The 21,270-nt window shown below is 39.4% G+C and overlaps 1 protein-coding gene and 1 long non-coding RNA gene across 4 annotated transcripts; both read right to left on the bottom strand.

The window, feature by feature from the left end:
* Window positions 1–260: 260 nt before the first annotated feature.
* On the bottom strand, window positions 261–2,817 carry LOC120545668. Its single transcript, XR_005636721.1, has 3 exons — window positions 2,557–2,817; window positions 583–637; window positions 261–376 (listed from the first exon to the last, which is right to left on the bottom strand). It is a non-coding gene; the product is annotated as an uncharacterized LOC120545668 (long non-coding RNA).
* Window positions 2,818–5,227: 2,410 nt separating this feature from the next.
* lin54 (lin-54 DREAM MuvB core complex component) lies at window positions 5,228–20,824 on the bottom strand. 3 transcript variants are annotated; one of them, XM_039780475.1, is made up of 14 exons: window positions 20,717–20,824; window positions 17,598–18,373; window positions 14,979–15,090; window positions 14,709–14,839; window positions 13,901–14,056; window positions 11,638–11,839; window positions 11,469–11,542; window positions 10,546–10,740; window positions 10,345–10,436; window positions 9,294–9,365; window positions 8,992–9,094; window positions 8,767–8,904; window positions 8,021–8,223; window positions 6,042–6,234 (listed from the first exon to the last, which is right to left on the bottom strand). In XM_039780475.1, exons 2-14 carry the CDS (start codon window positions 18,351–18,353, stop codon window positions 6,042–6,044), a joined length of 2,427 nt encoding a protein of 808 aa, XP_039636409.1. In that variant the 5' UTR covers window positions 18,354–18,373; window positions 20,717–20,824. The 3 variants fall into 3 exon arrangements, with proteins under 3 accessions (XP_039636412.1, XP_039636409.1, XP_039636410.1); XM_039780476.1 differs by lacking the exon at window positions 20,717–20,824 and adding an exon at window positions 19,373–19,493; XM_039780478.1 differs by lacking the exon at window positions 20,717–20,824 and having other exon boundaries at window positions 5,228–6,234; window positions 17,598–18,353.
* Window positions 20,825–21,270: the final 446 nt, after the last annotated feature.

Raw genomic sequence — 21,270 nt, 5'->3', positions numbered from 1 at the left:
CAGTTTCCGTCCACTAAAAGTGCCGTTTTTTGCCACTGACAGGCTTAGATTATTACATTTGACAAGATTCTGGAAAGGATCCCTAGAGAGGTCGACCTTTTTGTTAGAGTAAGATCCTTAAACAGGACACAGCCCCGAAATTGACATGCCAAACCCACCAGATTTCATAAAAAAGTAATTGCATCATCGTAAAACACACTAGGGTCCAGGTGGTGATGAATGTACCCGTAGGTCTTACAAAAAGCACACACAATCAACTCTGCTTCAATTTGTTTTTTTTATTGAATAGCCTCAAAATAAATACAAACCAGTCAAGTGCTTTTGGTAGATGTGTCAATAAATCCTCTCTACTCGCTTTCCCAGCAGCAGGTCGACCCTGAAAGAACAATGCAGATATTAAAGTAAAGTTACTTTCACAAAGGAGCAGCAAGCTCTTATGATGGGAATTGAATGCCAAAACCCTCATTTAGAAGCTCATGAATAATCTTCCCCAAACATATGAATGGGTCAGATGGGTAGTGATTGATATAATCATTGGGATGGCTATTCACTTAATTATATAAACAGAAATGCAATACGTACATGCCTGTCAGGTCCACACTGCTCATTTCACTGAAACTCCCTTTCTTCAGTTGATCTGTCAAAAACAAGATTTAGATTTTTTAGAGATAAAACATGAAAAGTGCATGTAGTGGGGTGGAAACGTACACCGGATTATTGTATAAAAAAATGATTAGGATTGTAAAATGCATGCCGAGTTGAAGAGACGCTGCGTTAAGTTTAGAAAAGGTGGCTTACGTGCAGTTTAGTATTCCAAATTATTTTCCAAAACTGAGTGTCCCAAATGATAAGGGTCTTATTTGAGACAGGTTGAGGTTAGGGGTAGCACAGATGGTTTAGCAGGTTCATAATTAATCACATCCATACAGAGATAGTAGTATACAGCTGTTAAACATCATATCACATCCATACAGAGATAGTAGTATACAGCTGTTATATATCATATCACATCCATACAGAGATAGTAGTATACAGCTGTTATATATCATATCACATCCATACAGAGATAGTAGTATACAGCTGTTATACATCATATCACATCCATACAGATAGTAGTATACAGCTGTTATATATCATATCACATCCATACAGGGATAGTAGTATACAGCTGTTATACATCATATCACATCCATACAGAGATAGTAGTATACAGCTGTTATACATCATATCACATCCATACAGAGATAGTAGTATACAGCTGTTATATATCATATCACATCCATACAGGGATAGTAGTATACAGCTGTTATACATCATATCACATCCATACAGAGATAGTAGTATACAGCTGTTATACATCATATCACATCCATACAGGGATAGTAGTATAGAGCTGTTATACATCATATCACATCCATACAGAGATAGTAGTATACAGCTGTTATACATCATATCACATCCATACAGAGATAGTAGTATACAGCTGTTATACATCATATCACATCCATACAGGATAGTAGTATACAGCTGTTATACATCATATCACATCCATACAGGGATAGTAGTAGTATACAGCTGTTATACATCATATCACATCCATACAGGGATAGTAGTATACAGCTGTTATACATCATATCACATCCATACAGGGATAGTAGTATACAGCTGTTATACATCATATCACATCCATACAGGGATAGTAGTATACAGCTGTTATACATCATATCACATCCATACAGAGATAGTAGTATACAGCTGTTATACATCATATCACATCCATACAGGGATAGTAGTATACAGCTGTTAAAACATAAAATATATGACACACTGGTATCGGATTGGTACTCGGTATCGGCTGATACGCAAGTTCAGGAATCGGTATCGGGAAGCAAAACATGGTATCGGACCATCTCTAATATCGTGATATGAGACTAGATATCGTCTTAGATTGTGGATATCATGATATCGTGATATGACATAAGTGTCTTTTCCTGGTTTTAAAGGCTGCATTACCGTAAAGTTATGTACTTTTCTGAACTTACCAGACTGTTCTAGCAATTCTATTATTTGCCTTTACCCCACATAGACAGTATGTCCACAATACTGATGATTATTTATCTAAAATCTAAGTGTGAAGATATTTTGTTAAAGCACCAATTTTCAACCCTAGAATATCGCCGCAATATCAATATCGAGTTTTTTTTTTCAAGAATATCGTGAGATCTGATTTACTCCATATCGCCCAGCCCTAATGGGGAATTTGGGACATTAAACTGCACGTATACCAGAAAAGGTTTGAGTTGCGTTCTGTTGGCTCATACATTTTGGTCAAGAAGTAAGTTCCCACTTAATTACACTAAATGTGTAATAGGGGTTTGGTGTGACGCCGTCTACACTCTGGAACAAGCCGTCTTTTCTGGACCATGTGCTCTCACGGTCTGGCTCTGGCGGGTTAATGACTACGTGAAGCGGTCTGCTCAATGTCTACAGCACTTTATCACCAAAAAAAAAAAAAAAAAACTGCAATAACGGTTTCAATTTTAAAAATGTACTTACATAGCTAATTACCGAACAGGGACATCCACGCGCAGAGATACAAGCTAACGTTCGGCTAACGTTACTGAACTTAACCTCGTTTAAAAGTCACGCTCAAAAGAGAAGAGCGACCTAGCTACTCATACCCACTAGATGTATTTACGATGCACAAAACGTGCATTTTTACAACACTTATCGGTGAAGTATAACCGTTCCTGTCTCGAAGAATTACATTTTCTTGAAGCCCTGCAACGTGCTCCCATCAGTCTTCTTCTTCTTCTTCTTCTCCTCCTCCTCCTCCTCCTCAGGTTTGATGATGGCTCTGTGTGCGTTACCGCCACCTACTGGGTTGGATGTACATTGCCTCCCATATTTTTCAATTACTGACAGTTTATTAAACTATATACAGTATCTCACAAAAGTGAGTACACCCCTCACATTTTAGTAAATATTTCATTATATCTTTTAATGGGACACTAACCCAACACTGAAGAAATTACACTTTGCTACAATGTAAAGTATTAAGTGTACAGCTTGTATAACAGTGTAAATGTCGGTTAGTCTAATAGCTGGTTTGATTTGCATTGAGAGATGATTTTATGGAAAGTATCCCATACCAATCTCTAGGTATGGTGAAGGCTATGTGATGATGGGGGGCTATTTTAATTCCAAAGGCCAAGAGAACTTTACTTTACTACTACATTGTAGCAAAGTGTAATTTCTTCAGTGTTGTCCCATTAAAAGATATGAAATATTTACTCAAATGTGAGGGGTATACTCACTTTTGTTAGACACTGTATATGCATATACCACATTCATGTTATTCATTTGCTATTTACAGCCTTCCACACATTTATATTACCTTATTTCACTTTTTTTATGTAGCCTATATATTTATCCCTATATTTTAACTTGCACAATGTTATGTCTTGCATTCTCTTTTTAACCTGATTTTGTTTTATACAAATTTAATTAGCATTGTTGGAGGGACCCAAAGACTTTCCGTGACGACTGCTTCTGTAATCGTTGTGCATCTGACAAAAATAACTTGAAACTTTGTTTTAAACTAGAAGAAATGTGCAAAGTTCGATCTATAACTGAACGAGAGTTGTCCTAACGCCATATTCTTGCCCTAATAAGTCTACTGTTAATAGATGGCATGGTTGGAAATCACAAACAATATAACAAACACAAATGGAGACATAGAAACATAAGATGACCGCTAAGATGGCAGTAGGCAAATGTGTTTTTTTAATCAAGGGGAAGTGGAACTGCCGTGCATTCAGGACGCAGTGGAGGAGCAAAACAAAATGTCAGCATTTTCAGTAGTATATGGTGGTAATATTTGCACTCAGTCCTTTGACTGTAAAAAGCATGATCAATAACAATGTAACTATCAGAGCAGGTGGGTGTCTTCAGGAGAGTACGATGGAGTATTTTTACAATTTAAGATAAGATGAATTTCTTACACAAGGTCACATAAGTAAATGTGATGAAAAATACTGTCTTGAAGTTTGTGCAAAATACCGTGGAACTGTGTGTGATGTGTTCATCACAGACTGTTAATACCCCTTAATGAATGAGTTATGCACTCTTTTAACTAGTGTGTGGTTACCTCTGTGAACCAATAGGGTGCAGCTACAACTAGGATTTAATTGGCTCTCCACTTTGTCAGATAATTACAAAATAAAGTGTGGGACAAAAAAAGATGAGGTCGAAATTGTAATACTAGAAATCAACTAGTTTGTACAATGTGTTCAACATCAGAAATCAAGTGTTTGTAGTTTTTTCTGAACATTCAGACTGGAAGGCCGATTGAAAAGCTGTCCGTCCTAGAGAGCAGGGAGAAGTGATGGTTTAAATACGGAGATAACAGTGCTCATTTTCAGACAGGCAGTATCACCTGGAAGACATTCACAGAGATGCACTCTGTTGTTCTCATTTAAAAAAAATAAATAAATAAAAAATAAAAGACAGAAATAGTTGTGTGGAGTTCAAACCGTGGCTCATTTCTCACCTCCACACAGCCGGCCAAACACTGTGTGAGGTGGGTGTGAATGGGAGGTTGCCAGTTTTTGAGAGGAGAAAAAAATAAAAAATAAAAAGTAAAATGTGAGCATTGTACTTGTGTGTTTGTGTATTGCTTTGTAAACGCGTGACTTCTAATGTTAATGCTCAATAAAACAAAAAAATTAAATGTCAAAATGAATGTTTATCTCCCTTGTTTGCTCTTCATTTGTGCCCCCGTGACATCAGACCAGCCTGGGACGGATCAGGTTACTGTCATTTGCTCTTTGTCCGTGTGATTAGATTAATTGTCAAATGTTATGCTGATAATGGACTAATTGGTTTGAATACTTTTTGTGAAAAAAGTAAATATTCTCATTCCAGCTTGTTAAATGTGAATATGTTCTAGTTTCTTCCTCTCTGTGACAGTAAACTGAATATCTTTGAGTTGTGGACAAAACAAGACATTTGAGGACGTCAACTTGGGCTTTGAGAAACTCTACATTTTTTTTTTTTTTTTTACCCCCCCACCCCCACCATCTGCTGACATTTTATAGACCAAAACAACTAATCAATTTATCAAGAAAAGAATCGACTGAGACTAATCGTTAGTTGCAGCCCTACGTGCGTTAGGTTAACCTGCTTGCCTCTAGTTTGGAACATCATTTAACAAGTCGTATAGGTCTCCATTGTTCATGGTGGTTTTAATGTACAGTAAACACTGTAACTGATAACACAGAAAACAAACCACCAATCTAGCCATGTTCCAACTATTCTGAGCAAAGCTCTGTGAGTGGGTGTGTGTGTGCGCATAATTAATTATGTGTGTGCATTCATCTTACAATTACCTTTAGGGATAAACCTAAGGAGCGCCCCTACTCATTTTTTATTGAAACAATTTAGCCTAGCCTTAGTTAAGAATTAATAGTTTGCGGCACTATAAGCCACACAATATTAGCGCTCACAATGATTACAAATACTTGTCAAAATAAATATCAAAAGATACATGTTCTGTTTGTCTACTGTAAGCACAAATTAATACATCAAAATTACAGGCATTTCTTTTCCAAAATCCTCAACAAAAAAAAGAAAAAAAAAGGGGAAAGAATAAAAGAAAATAGAACAAAAGGGCCCTGTAGGGAAAATAAAGTGAAGAAACGTTTAAATCCCTGTTCAGCACCGCCTTGCTCAGAGTCATTTCTGTCCATGACAGCCAGGTGAACAAAGTGTGAGAACAGCTTTGAAAGTCCATCAGAGGCGGGGTGCTCTGTCCATTTGTCCTTCAGTTTGCGAACAACTGTTCCATGTTTATTATTCCAGCTGGCCTTAGCTCGCCCAATGCAGGGGAATCTACTTTCAGGCCATTGTTTGGCCTTCTTGATGAGGGAGACAACCCCACGCGGGGGGTCTGAGACAGGGAGTGCATAGTAATCCCTGCCTCTCGGCCCCCCCACAGCTGGGCTCGGGTTAAGAGGGCGGAGAGAGCCAGAGTGCTCGGCCTAGCAGTTGATGGAGGCACAGTCTGCTTTGGCTTTCCCCGCCGAGCTGATTATCCTCATGAGGCAATGTCCAAACTCCTCCAGGATCATCCTCTCCGCTTCCACCTGAGGCTGTTCTGCCTTTTTGGCCTGTTCCAGTAGACACTCGCACGTCGCTTCGAGCACCTCCTTTGTTACAAACGTATATGGCATCCTGCGGGAAAAAAAGAAATGCAGGGCCTTGGTTAGAAAATACATCATCCTTCATGTTCATCAGCTATCATCTGTTAACCGAGGTGGTGAGTTACAGTCATGCTACACAGACTTAACTCAGTCACATGCTAAAGTCAACTAAAAATAGGAATATATAAAAAATAAAAATAAATCATCTTTTGGAAACTGAGCTTAATGCCTTAAATTTAAATATATATGAGGAAAAATCCAACCTTAAAAAGGACACCAATTTTCTTTGTGAATGAATAATGTATCGTAAATACATAAATGTTCTTCCTTAAAATACAGGGGGCATAAGTCAGTCCACCCCTATGTTAAATTCCCATAGAGGCAGGCAGATTCTTTTATTTTTAAAGGCCAGTTATTTCATGGATCCAGGATACTATGCATCCTGATAAAGTTCCCTTGGCCTTTGGAATTAAAATAGCCCCCCACATCATCACATACCCTTCACCATACCCCCACATCATCACATACCCTTCACCATACCCCCACACCATCACATACCCTTCACCATACCCCCCCATCATCACATACCCTTCACCATACCCCCACATCATCACATACCCTTCACCATACCCCCCCATTATCACATACCCTTCACCATACCCCCACACCATCACATACCCTTCACCATACCCCCACATCATCACATACCCTTCACCATACCCCCACATCATCACATACCCTTCACCATACCCCCACATCATCACATACCCTTCACCATACCCCCACATCATCACATACCCTTCACCATACCCCCACACCATCACATACCCTTCACCATACCCCCACATCATCACATACCCTTCACCATACCCCCACACCATCACATACCCTTCACCATACCCCCACACCATCACATACCCTTCACCATACCCCCACATCATCACATACCCTTCACCATACCCCCACATCATCACATACCCTTCACCATACCCCCACATCATCACATACCCTTCACCATACCCCCACATCATCACATACCCTTCACCATACCCCCACATCATCACATACCCTTCACCATACCCCCACATCATCACATACCCTTCACCATACCCCCACATCATCACATACCCTTCACCATACCCCCACATCATCACATACCCTTCACCATACCCCCACATCATCACATACCCTTCACCATACCCCCACATCATCACATGCCCTTCACCAGCAGGTATACGTTGGCACGGCTTCTGGCTTTGGTTGCGCCTTGAAAAAGGTCGGCAGCAACAAGGTTTAGGGTTGGGTACCGGAACCACTATGGAACCGACTGAAACATTTTCCCTTGGTCGATCCGAAACTGACGTAAAAATATCACACTGTCTCTGTATCTCTGTACCGTAAATGTAGGCTACTTTTAAAATGCCATATTTTCCCTCTGGGCTCACCAAATCTGACCTAAAAGCATATTAACCATTCACTGCACGTGATCGCTAGTAAAAATATTACCTCTTTGATGTAATTTTTTCAGTTTTTCAACAATCTGTTTAAGAATTGAAACCGTTTTAAAAGTACCGGTTCAGCATCGGAATCGTAAAAATCCAAACGATACCCAAACCTAACGAGGTTAAAATTTAAACAATTTGAACTTTGAGCGCTGCGCTCGGCGGCAATTCCGAGCGGTGCGCCAAGGGTAGCGCTTCCTCCACTGCAGAGCGGTTTTACCGCTGATCACGTGTAGACGGCTTAACATGCCTTAAATGCGTCCTCCTCCAGAGCTTCTGTGACTTATTGTTGTGTAGAGAAACGTGTTACAGTACCTCCCCCCTCCACTTGAAATAACAGGCGTCGTCCGCATGAGCAGGTCTGAGATCTGCGACGACAGCTTGGTCTTAGCGGCGGTCTGCTGCTGTACCCGGACTTCTGCGGCATCAGCCAAGTGCATCAGAGTCTTCCTCTCCGGGCTCTCCTCAAAGTTCTTGCAGCCAACGCACTTACAAATGGACGAGCACATGATCTTCGCCTTCGAGTACAAACAAAGGAATTCTACAGTTAGTTAGGTTTTATTTCTGTGTCATGCCAAACATTTTGGCCCATCCCACATGGGATTACAAGACACCACAAATTTAATTATTTAACAAACATCTTCCTGTCGCATATACAAATCATTCGGAGAAATACATGAATACAAATATATTCATATACACAGTAACTATAAACAGTCAAGAAAGTGACAAACCGGGTTTAACTAGATAGATATATATATATATATATATATATATATAAAAGTTAAACCCGGTATTAGATATATATATATATATATATATATATATATATATATATATATATATATATATATATATATATATATATATATAAGTTAAACCCGGTTTGTCACTTTCTTGACTGTTTATAGTTACTGTGTATATGAATATATTTGTATTCATGTATTTCTCCGAATGATTTGTATATGCGACAGGAAGATGAGATATAGATAGATATATACACACACACACACACAAACAAACAACAGCTACTGCAAACAATGCAGTGAGAGAAAACCCACCTCGTAACACTCGCAGTAGTTCTTCAGGCAGCCGGATCGTTTGCAGTTGCAGCCTTTGCTGTGTCGACGGTCTGACTCTCCTTCTTTGCCTTTACCAATTTTAGGTTTGAAGGCCTCTGGGTTGCGCTCCAGACACGTCTGTGAAAACACATTTCCACCTTGATTCTTCTTTGTGGACAGGAAAGCCACTCAGCCCAATAACACATGTAGAAACCTCCGCCTTACCTTTATAGCTTTTTGACGTTCCGTTTCATGTTCCAAGTTATTGAAGCAGTTATTGCAGTTACAATTATTGCAGAACTCTCCATTTGCAAAGCAGTCACAGTATCTAGGGGGAGAAAAACAGAGTTCTACTTAATAAAAGTGCCTTAAAAGACTGAGTTAGTCTATATCTTACTGTTCCCCAAACAAACCGAAGAGGGCTACAGTACATTGATCACATCAGCCTATATCTACATACTTTGGTTAAAGAAATGCAACACTAGGAAAGTCAACTGTAAACCGGTCTAAACCACAGTCATACTTACAGCTTGAGACACTGTGACTTGGTGCAGTTGCATGGTTTCCTCGGTCTTGAGGTCGATTCTGCTGTTGACAAGCTGTGAGCCAATTCATAATATTAGTTCGGATTTAAATCAAATCAACGCACATTCAACAAAGCAATAATAAGCTTACTTAACCCTTGTGTTGACTTTGGGTCAAATTGACCCGTTTTAAATTTTTGTTTTATATCAGAAAATATGGGATGTAGAAATAAGCGCTGAAAATTCTCATTGTATTTAGTAAAATGTGTTCATTATATTCTGGACCAAGTGGGTCCAATATTAAAGGCCCGATATTGAATGAGTGATCCTGTATGGCTGTTACATTTATAGCAAACCTTACACATATTTGTCACTGCTCTTTACATCTCCCAAAATGTAGTCATTATTAAATAATTAAAAGAATAACTATACGGTCACATTAGAGATTAGGAAGACCACTTTTTAAGCATAGTCTTTTGGCAAATACAAACTATTTAAAATAGGGCTGCAGGATAAAGTATGAGTAAAATATGCAATAACTTTGAATATTGCGATAATATTACTCGCAATAAATAAACATATCATCGTGTACTCAGTTCGGCGTTTCTGCTGCTAAAATACAACAAATTGCTTGTTGGATTTAAAATAAAAAAGTTCTTTGAACACTCTTTTATAGAAGTCTATATAAACAGCACCACTAAATAAAGAATGACCGTTACATTTTAAAGTGCAGTTTTCTACTGATATTTTCTTTCAAATAACAAAATAAATCTTGAGCGTCGCAGCCTTTCACAATGTGTTTATTGCGCCGGTTGATATACCGATGGCGATAAAAAACGAAATTGTGCAGCCCTAAATTTAAAACAAAAGAGATTATATCAGTTCAAGTAGGCATGGACTTTTTCCATTAAGCCCATTTTATATTAGCCCACACTAGCTTTTCTCACGTAGTTTATTTTATTTAAAAAAAATAAAAAAATAAAAAGAAAGATAAAAAAGGATTCAGTTAGTCTGTTCCACAGCTTATAAGAGGTGCATTAATGTCCCTCCTTACCCATTGAGTGGCAATCTGGCCTGAGTCTGGATAGCAGTGGACGCGGGGTAACCAGAGCTGCTGGCGAGGGTCACAAATGGGGCCTGCTGGAGCTACGGGAGGAGAGGCAGAGAACACAACACAAGCTTAAAATACACATATCAAAAGAGTAGTGCAATAAAACAACAACAAACAAAAAAAACACACGAAAACACCACTAACCTGTGTGACATATTGTGCTGGCACGACTGCATAGCCGACGTTCCCGCCTCCTGGAGCTGGGGCCAGCACGGTGCCGGGAGGGAGGTTGGTGAAGTTGGGCTGGATCTGGGGCAGTGGAGTGGCAGGCATGATGAGGCGTTGCTGGGTCTGAGTGGTGGTTACTACGGCTGCTGATGTTAAGGGTTTAGGTGCCATCTACAGGGAATACAATCCATGAATGCAGCTCAAGAGACACTTCACATACAAAAAATCTTGAATAAACATTCTAGGGGTGCATGATATATCGACTCAATATCGTTATCGCGATATCACGTTGCGCAATATTATACTGAAAGTGTCGCAATAAGTACGCAATATTTTGTGGAGCGCTGCATCCCATCCGTTGGACATGTGGCTTAGTTGTGTTCGATTTAGATTTCTTGAAACGCTGTAATGATCATCATTTCGTTGGCCAGTTACCGTGCCACTTGCACGTTAGGGCAAGTCAGCGCACGGGTCCACTACATGACAAACCCTATGGAGGTATGGAGCGTACCACATGTGTGCATATTTCAAGAGAGTGGCCGTGTAAGTGAAGAAATAGACAACGGAACGAATCAGAGAAGCGAAAGAAAAGTTGTGTCCTGTTCTCTTTATTTTATACGGTCCGACCAGTAAAACATGTCCTGTTCTGTAGACATGGTCCTTATCTATTCATGTTGTACCAGTCTAATATGACAGTCAGTTGAAATAAACATTGTGTTGTATGTTATGAATCTATTTTGACGAGTTTTCCCATAACTTTCGTAATTTTGAATAAGTTTAAAAATATCGAAATTAATATCGATACCGCAATATTCATAATCGATATTGCAATAATCACATTTTGTCAATATCGTGCAACCCTAAAAACATACGCAGCATTTCCAGAATACCAAAGTTACCTGTTTGATGGTCTGTGCTGGGACGATCGGGACAGACATCCTGACTGCTCCTGTACTGACCACCATAGGTTTAGCTGTGGGACATTAACAAGCATAAGTCCCTACAGAAGAGCGTCCACAAGTGCCGTGTAAGTTTGTTACCAGAAAAACACAGCTATCAAAGTGTCACCTGTCTGTAAAGAGCTGGTGCTGGGACCACTGGGCTGTCCCACGGTGCTCGCTGTGGTTGCCGTGACGAGGCGGACGTAGTGAAACCTGCTCCCCGGGACCTGAATCTGCTGCACATTCGGCTGGCTGGTCAGTGGGATGATGGTCTTGAACTGAGAGCCGCCGACTCCGCCCACGGCCACAGACTGCACTTGTTTGATGTTCTGAAAATGTTTAGATACAACAGGAGACCGAGCGTTAAGTCCAAACGACTGAAGGAAAAATCCAACATTGCACGAAAGGATGTACGAGTCAGGCTAAATCTTCAAAACGTCAAAGTACGTTGTGACAGATTTTCACTTAAATAAGGCCACCTCGATGCAGGCTTTGTTAGCTCTGCCTCCTTCAGCAAGGAGTGCAAAATATGAAAATAAAATAACTAAATAAAATAAATAATATAATAAAAAATAACTGTGTGAATAGAAAAGAAGTAAGATTCAAATGTATGCTCTTGTAAATAGGTACATCTTTAAAAACAGCACAGAAGGAATTTCAGTTTTTATGTCTTAATAGCTTTCCCTAATTAAAAATGAAAGTAATAAAAACCTATTTTTTCAAACACATTGCACCATGTATTAGGGATGGGCATTCGATTACATTTTCTTAGTCGATCGCTGGGAGAATTAACGATCGACAATTGATTAATCATTAATATTTTTTATATTAAAATTAATTATTTAACTTTTTATAAATTAAAAATGCAATGAAAATACAAAAATACAGCGTGTTTTTCCTCGATGAGATCTTAATTACAAGAAGAACAACTTGTGGCAGTTAAACTGGAGGTTACAGATATATGCGCTGCTGTGCGGTGCTCTGAAGCAGCAGAACCTGCAGCTGCGAGCCGCCGTTCTTAAACAGAGACCCTCGTTTGTTCCAAAATAATAAATAAAAAGAATCATATTAAATAATAACTTACAAAAAACATAATAAGGTTTTGTCAAAATGTAACTCAAAACTATCCAAGGCACGGACAAAGCCCAATAACAAAATAGCCAGTAGGCTAACTCAGACACAACTCGTAGTGAGTTTCTACCAGTCTGGTGATGGTACGTCGTGACGAAATGTGATATGCTGGTTCCAGTATCCATGTCAATGAACTTTCAGGTCCCTTGGGTAATTTTCTGCGCTCGTTGTGCATCGCAGCTCCTCCGTGCTAACGCCGAGTTTATGAGTTTATGCTAGGTTGAGACAGAGCAGGATGCACCGCGGCCGCCACCGACATTAACCAGGGTCGGGTGCACTTTGTTTAGAGGTAGGCTACATCATTTGAGTCGTGGCCGTGTGGCAAAATTTTATTTTATTTATTTTTTAATCAAAATGGTCCCACGCCACACTCCGCCGTGTCCTCTTCATGATTACTTTTGAAATCGAAACTCACAGCCGTAACTGAGTGTATGGAGTCAAATATTGCCCCCGAGTGGTAAAATGTGTAATTGCTGCCACACTGTGAAATTCATTTAATTGCTTCAAGACTCACACTACACAACGCAACCGGCATTAGTTTAATCGATAACAAATTAACCTGATCGACGAAATTCTTAATCAATTATCGATCGTCGAGTAATCATGCCCATCCCTACCATGTATCACAGTCAATGGTAAGGCACGCAAAGCAGAAGACTGAAACTGTCAGGAGACTCGAGTGAAATCCAATTTTACGGCTACAAACAAACATAAATCTGTGTTTTTCACTTACATGTTTCATTATGCTGCTTTACGGTGCAAGCAGTTTAGTTAAAATGTATTAGCCATAGTGGGGCACGGTGTTTACGGCTGTTGATTAGTCCTAAATTTACAAGTAGAGGCGATACAATTAGGCAAACGATCGACACAACATTTTTCTGAAGCTATTTTGATGTCATTTAAGCCAAACATACTCTGGACGCCGCATCTCAGTTGTGAGGATCTGCTGCTCTGTAGTTGTCGAAAGAATATATAAAAACAAGCAATATAAAGACAACCTTTCCCTGAGATATTTTAGACCAGATTTTGTATTGACAGATTAAATCAAATTATTTGCATTTCTACTTCTTAACACACTTGTATTGTGACACACTGCATGTTCTGAGATAACAGACTGTGTGATGTCTTTCCTACATCAGAGGTGACCGTGGTATGGCAGTGCAGGAGCAGTTGTCAAAATAAATAAATAAATAAAAGTATCCTCACGCACTCCGTTGCTTCAAATTCCAGCTGACAAACAGCGACCAGCTCGATCTCACCTGTGTTGTGTTTTGGCTGGTGGCCACCTTGACTGGAGATGCAGATGTGGACTGCTGGACTGTGAGGATCTGCTGGCCGAGTGCTACATTCACAGGCAGCGCCACTGACTTCTGAGTGGCGTTGGAGGTCGGGGAAGCCACAGATACCACCGTCACCTGGCAGAGACAGACCGACAACGAGAATGCAGCCTGATCAATCCCAAACTACTGACCTGATCAAAATATACATCAGTATATTAATATTCTCTCATAATATTAATATTTGGCCCACACATATCAATAACAACCTTAAAGTTTGGGGTGTTGTAATGCATAAAGCCATAGGTGACTGCTAATTGAGTTCTCAAGCAGACAAGAAACAATGCTGCATGTGTTGGCAGAAACTGAATGAAAACACTGCTGAAAAGTAGCCTTAAGTGGATATTTTGACCTGGCAAACACAGGTGTATATAATAACATTAATGATTACTGTGTTCCATGCTCTGGGGTTGTGCATACTGGCTGCCTGACATCGTTAAGGTTATTCATGACACCTGTGCTTTCTCTGCTACAAGTCAAAATAAGCTCGTTCGAGATGAACTGCGCCTCGCCTGTAAAGTGGACGAGAGCAGGCAGTGGCAGCCGGGAGCGGTGACAAAAAGCCGCGGTAAAGTCGGACAGTTTCCAGCTGTTTCCAGCAGCCTTCAGGCTGAACAGGAAGCCACAGAAACACTCACCTCGTGTTAGGTCCGATTCCGATTGAATAAGATGTTATCAGACCCGTATATATCAGCTTGTAGCAGTCTAAATTATAAAAGTATAAATTTACCTTGCTGGGAGTCTTAAGGGGTGAGATAGCAATCTTTTTGCCGGAGATGCTTTGTATACTAGTGTTGAGGGACTCAGACAGAGTGATCGTCCTCGGGGGCATCACTGGGGAATTCTGTGTGAGGGCCCGTCCTATGACCACATGGAACAAGAGTTGAGAAAACATGTCTTTACAACTGAAAGGGCATTAGAAAAGACATAAAAACTGTGGAGTCTTGACGTTACTGACAAAACAAGCCAGCAGTGGAACTCTTAATGCATATAAACTTACCCGCAATAACAGGAGATACTGTTGTCTGAGGACTTAGACCTTTGCTGTTAACAGTTTTTGTGATGATAAACTTTATCGGCGCAGCGGAGGATGTCGGTGTTTTCTTAGCAATCTGTGGAGATATTCAGAAAGATGGTTTCTATTCACAGTTGAATTTGTAATTAACACAATTCATGTATAGTGATGTTGTTTGCAAATCTTAAATTACTGCTCCTAGTATCTTCTAGCTTGTTTTGTTGGGTTTTCTTTCATCTTGTTGATTTAAATATTCAGTGTGTGCAAAATATCTGCCACCACGGGATCAGAAATAGGGCTGTACAAAAAAAAGAATTAGTCGCGGTTGCCTTTTAAATTATCCTGCCGACATAATGCACGCTCCCGCTGACATTGCAATTTAACAACAAGTAGAACTATTCAGAGGTTATTGGGCTCGTCCAGTTTAACTCCACATACTGTTGTGTTGATTTAGTTTATTGTCAAAATGTTCGCTTTCTTCCGAGTCGACTATTAAACCAACAGCTCCACCAAAAACGTCACCGTGGTGGGTCCGTTCTAAGTGTAGACCTGTTGTAGATGTTAAGTGCCCTATAGTTGCTCAAAAAACAAAAATAAATAAAAAAATAAAAATAAAAGAGTTCAATTACAACTGAAAATATGCCTCATTGTGTGTGTGAATAGAGGTGAATAAATATTTGTTTGTGTTACAGTGAAGTGTCAGTTCCGTTTCATACGTAAAACATTTGGTGGCGGGGCGCAGGGCTGTTGTTTGGACACACCTGCCCTCACAGCTAAAAAAATAAAATTAAAATAAAATACTAAAAGGAAACACTGAATATGCATACTTAACTGAGCCCAATAAGTTAATCTAATCAATTAGTTGTTTGGTCTATATAATGTGAGAAAATGGTGAAAAGAGTCGATCAGTGTTTTCCAAAGATGTTCAGTCTACTGTCACAGAGGAGTGAAGAAACGAGAAAATAGTCACAATCAAGAAGTTGGAATCCGAGAACTTAAGAGTTCTTTTCTTAAAACAATGACTCAAACGTGGCCGGGTTGGCTCAGTGGTAGAGCAGGCGCACATATACTGAGAGGTTTATGCCTTGACGCAGAGGTCCAGGGTTCGAATCCGACCTGAGACAACTATTTCCTGCATATCTTCCCCCTGTCTCACCTAGCTGTCCTGTGAAAAAATAAATGCAGAAAAGCACAAAAAACTAATATTTAAAAAAAAAAAAACTCAAATCGATTATCAAAATACTTTGCGCACACTTTAATGGTTGACAACTAATCAATTAACCTTTGTAGCTCTAATTTCCAGTGTGTGTAAGGTAGGTAAGTAATATCTGATCCACTAAATAAATAACAATGAACCGGATCGTATCAGCACAAGTTTATCAGATCTGTGCATCGCTAATTTCTCTGCCTGACTTTAAAGGAGATTAATGAATATTCATGGCATTGGATACTGATGGCCGTCACAATTTGTGGTCAAACAGCTACGACTGCCTGATGGTCACTCAAGATTTATGATATCTAGGCAAATGTATATGCCTCAAATACCCCCCTCTTAATATTAACAACAGAGCCGCAACTAACGATTATTTTTTATTAATCTGTTGCCTATTCTCCAATAATTGATCAGTTGTTTGATCTATAAAATGTCAGAAAATGGGGGAGTATGTTCATCTTTGCAGCTCTAATTAACAAACTCAGGAGTGTAATTGTGCCCTCAAAAACACATGGAAACAGACAGAACTCTACACTAATAGTGAAAGGCCCTTTAGCACAATTTATAACATAGTACTCAGTATTAAGGATAACTATCTTTGACCTTAGTTCTACATATTCTCATGTTTATGCTCTGACAAAAATCAGCATTATTGCTTTATTTTAATACATTTCTGAACTTGACTGTCCAGCTCTTGTTTACAATTTGTACATTGTTGTGCATGTATCAAAATATAGCTAGTTTTGTCTTTTGTTCATCATCTAAAAAAAAAAAAAAAAAAACTACGTGTCATATTGCCATAATTAAAAAAAAAGTAAACATAAGATAGTTGATTGTTTCTCAACCTGACTGACAGGGCTCTGAGTACAGACAGTAGACCAAAATAACAGAGAAGCAAACACTGGACAAGAAGTTGTGTTTGTCTAGTTTCCTCACTGAGGTTATACGTCTTTTGCCCCTCTCTCTTCTCCAAACACCAAATCTGTGAGTAAGAAAGTCAGATGCAAATAAGTTGTTTTTTTAACTTTAGGGATATATATATATATATATATATATATATATATATATATATATATATATATATATATTCTCAACTCTTGGTGTTTGGTGTTATCTTTGGCCATCAAAGCCCACATTAATGTCTACTCGTTGGAACAACTGTTGGATAAAAAAAAAATGAAATCCAATCTGAAAAAGCCTGTCATGTTTTATTACAATGCTTTCTCGCTTTCTAGTTTGTTAACCGTGTGTTCAATGTTATTGCTAAAATTTGCATATTAATTTAACAAATGTGTGGCAAAATATGAAATGCTTACACAATTAAATTGTCAAATAATATCAACATCAATTTGTTCAAATATGGCACTTTAACACAAAACAATCAATGTTACCTGTAAGGTCTTCAGCTGCTGGGCCTGTAATGTGGTCATCTGGTTGCCAGCACTCCCCATCACTGGCTTCAGCTCCGACCTCCCACCAATAGTCAACACTTTAAACTGTGGAGCTTGAGATTTGGGGTCTCCTGACATCTGTGAAATGCCAGGCTTGCTGCCTGTGTGGGGTAACTGCAGCACTATAGGTTGCCCCGACTTTCCTATTGCTGTAACCAAAAGTTTTTGTCCTTCCTGCTTGATGACCTGCGGTTGAGTACCTGCCGACTTTGCTGCTTCTGTGGCTTGAGACGAGGCCACCTTGTTGAGAATGATCTGGTGGTTTGCAGCAGAGATGGTAAACGGAGCCGTTAACTTCTGTAATCCACCTGTAGAGATACTAGTCCCAGTCAAACTATCTGTAGTTTTGGTAGCGGCTATGGAAGTAGCCATGCCTGGTTTGAGGGTAAGAAGGGATGACGACGTAGTGGAAATTGACATCGGAAGCTGACTTCCGGAACTGACGCCGAGTATGGTGTCTGTGGCGGCGGACGTGGTGAGAGCCTGAGTGTGTTCTGTTGAAGTGACATTTGAACAGAGGCTCAAATTTTCTGAAGCCGCGGGTGTATCCGTTTCCATCGGGACCGGGGTGTCATCGTTGGGCTCTGACTGGACTGAGGTGCTGTCAGGTTGGGCGTGAGGGATGTCCTCTATGGCCTCAGTATCCATGATCTCATCAGGAAGGAGGCTGTTGAGATCTGGCGACACCACATCCATGCTTGCAAAGTCTCAGCTCTCTGTTAATCAAGGAAGAACAATGCGATAAATATTCATTGAGGCTGTAAAAGGTGTCAAAGATGCAAATTCTGAAACTGAAGAAGACATACTTTAATTAATTACATGTTTACACTCTGTTGGTGTTACACATTACACACAGGCCTGAGATACATACACAGACAGGACCTTTTACATGCACCCACATATAAATTGTAGCTAAATACATTGAAAGCAGGGTTCAAAATGAACTTTTTCGTCCACCAGCAAAATAGCTGGTTAATGTTCAAATTTGAACTGCCACTTAATAGATTACCATTGTTTTTTGGGGGGTGGGGGGCTGGTGAGCAAATCTACCAGCCACTTGCATGTTTCACCAGCATGTGGATGGTGCTAATTTTTAACCCTGATTGGAAGCTTTTAAAATAAAAAAAAAAGTTCTTTATGTTTAATCGTTAAAGTCAATCAATTATTTTAACCAGGTATGCATTTATTGTACTAGATGCATCATGACACATGATGCACACTCCATATCACAGACTATATGTTGATTACTTTACACTTAGTGATTGCATTTAAATTGCAATAAACAAGATTTACTATAAAAAAAAATACACACTATTAATTGATGGTGTATTGCTTTACATACTTAACAAATATGCATAACTGGACAACAATGCAGTGTGCTTGCAAAAAGCTTTGCAAAGGAAAATAAATAAACAAGCAAGGCAATTAAAGCTAGCGAGTTAGCCGTATTCACAGCAAAAATGCTATGGTATGATAACTTTATGCAGGTACCGGTTTATTAATTTTCAGTAATCGCGTGAGATGTAATCAATGGAGAGGTGCACATGAGCCACGTTTGAGTTCCACTCATTTTTGACACAGCCTGACAGCTGATACTGGGTTCGCTAGGCCGCAGCGATCATCTCAGGCGTATCTTTGTCCTGCAGCACTCTCCTCAACATTAATCCACTAAAACGCACATATGAACCCTACCCACCCCACACCAAAATACTCACACACAGCTAACTGCTCTTTGTTTTCGCGTCCCTCGGATGAAAGGGACCAAAAGAAACTGAGCTGCGCTGCACTCATTTATGTAAAAACACCCACAGAAGTGGTCCCAGTTGGGGCAAAGGGTGAGGAAAAAAGCGACAAGCTGGTTGCTGGCTGCGTTACTATTTCAGGCCGGGGTTGGATTTCGAAAGATCCGCCATTTTTACCTCGTCATCAACTCTGTTAGCTCTCTGGCTAACACCAAGCTATTGAGAATGAGGGAATCTATTGATTATTTGCATTAAGTTAAACAACTTACCCACAACAGCCAAAATACACGAGAGCCGAAGATAATACTTAACTGTAACTGTGGGCTTTTAGCAAGTAACAAACTCTTTTAGCAGACTCTGACAACGTAAACAATGCTAGCCTTCTATAATTCCTCCTGTCACTTGAGACATCCATCTGAATTAAAACATTTTAGGTCCGACGATGCACTTCATACAATTGCACCTATACATCTATAGGTAACCGAACGACATGTATAACCTGTGTTTTATAGGCTATTTGTCACGCTAGCGTGGCCTAACCAGTTATAAATGACACATTTTAGTCCTATTTTTGACCCAACACTTACAAGATCCGTTTCGAAACCAGAGTAACGTGAGAGATATAATCAGTACGGTTTAGTGCACGGTGTGCACAAATATTGATCAGGGATGTGCAAAACTCCACAGTATGTATCATATGTGTAATGGTATAACGTTAGGGATAATATAATATGAGCTTTACTAGTAATATGGAAACGGGTGGACGCAAGGGTAAAAGCTAACGTTAACTTGTGATCTTGTAATGTTTTAACAGTATTCACAGAAGGGACCGTTTTTTGTGGTATGGTATTATGGTTATAAAGTCCCTTTTGATATTGCGCAGAAGTCGCTTTACTACCACATTAAAACAACTGTCAATACGCGTCTCATGTTTTTTTTTTTTTTTTACTTTTCTTTTGCGGACGCAGTAACATTACATAGCATGAATTTTGCACCATATCTGTCATTAAATTGTCTGTTAGTACACGCCAAACTTTCTGTCAGTACACACAATGCTGTAATGGATCAGTTCCAGGGAATATCCTGGCCCCTGTGCTCTTCATTTGTGTTTAACCATGACTATCATCTTCATAATCAGCCTCATCAAACCAGACCAGCGGGCAGGACAACTGTACTAGCAAACTTGCTGAGCTTGCTAACCCAAGCTAGCTAGCACAACATTATATCTCAACATTGGGCACACTCCTAAAGTGCGCGGCTTTCTACTGGATGCAGTGTAGCAAACCCAGGAATGGGTCAACATATAGTAACGCTTACCCAAGATTTTGACGCTGGGCAACGTTTCCAGATAAAACGAGGAAAGGAAAAGGCGATTGTTCAAAATACCGCGCCTAGCGCCATTCCTCCCTGACATTTCACAAGTCAACCACGCCCTCCGCGTACTACGTCACGGTTACGTCATTCTTAAAGGTACAGCGCAGCTTCACCAACAATATGATGCTTTTTTTACAGAAGCTTTTAAAAACCACAATTTTAGTAATTTATGTATGCATGCATATTTAGGCACAATTATACATTTATTTACATAGCAACTAATTACATTAAAAAAACAAAGCTCTAAACAAATACAAGTACATAGGCAGGGCCACCAATATCATACAGAGAATAATAACATGCACACTGTCTGAAGATCAATATGCATTAAATTCAAATTTTATGAATAAATATAGCAACACAAAAAATAAACAAATAAGAAGGAAAGAAACCATGTTTAAATAAGAAACATATCTTAATTGTAAATGTATTATTATTTGTAAATCAGGGTTGTATTGTGATTTGAACTCACATTTGATTTAAAGACAATTTTTTTT

Source organism: Perca fluviatilis, chromosome 17 (assembly GCF_010015445.1).
Source record: "Perca fluviatilis chromosome 17, GENO_Pfluv_1.0, whole genome shotgun sequence".
Taxonomy (NCBI): domain Eukaryota; kingdom Metazoa; phylum Chordata; class Actinopteri; order Perciformes; family Percidae; genus Perca; species Perca fluviatilis.
This window is presented reverse-complemented; position numbering and strand designations above follow the sequence as displayed.

Excerpts from the sequence above, each read along its gene's own strand:
- lin54 (XM_039780475.1), bottom strand. The coding sequence starts at position 18,353 with ATGGATGTGGTGTCGCCAGATCTCAACAGCCTCCTTCCTGATGAGATC. Across the intron at positions 14,840-14,978 it reads AGTATCTCCTGTTATTGCGG|GACGGGCCCTCACACAGAAT; the intron begins GTAAGTTTATAT and ends ATGTGGTCATAG. Across the intron at positions 10,741-11,468 it reads CAGCACAGACCATCAAACAG|ATGGCACCTAAACCCTTAAC; the intron begins GTAACTTTGGTA and ends TATTCCCTGTAG.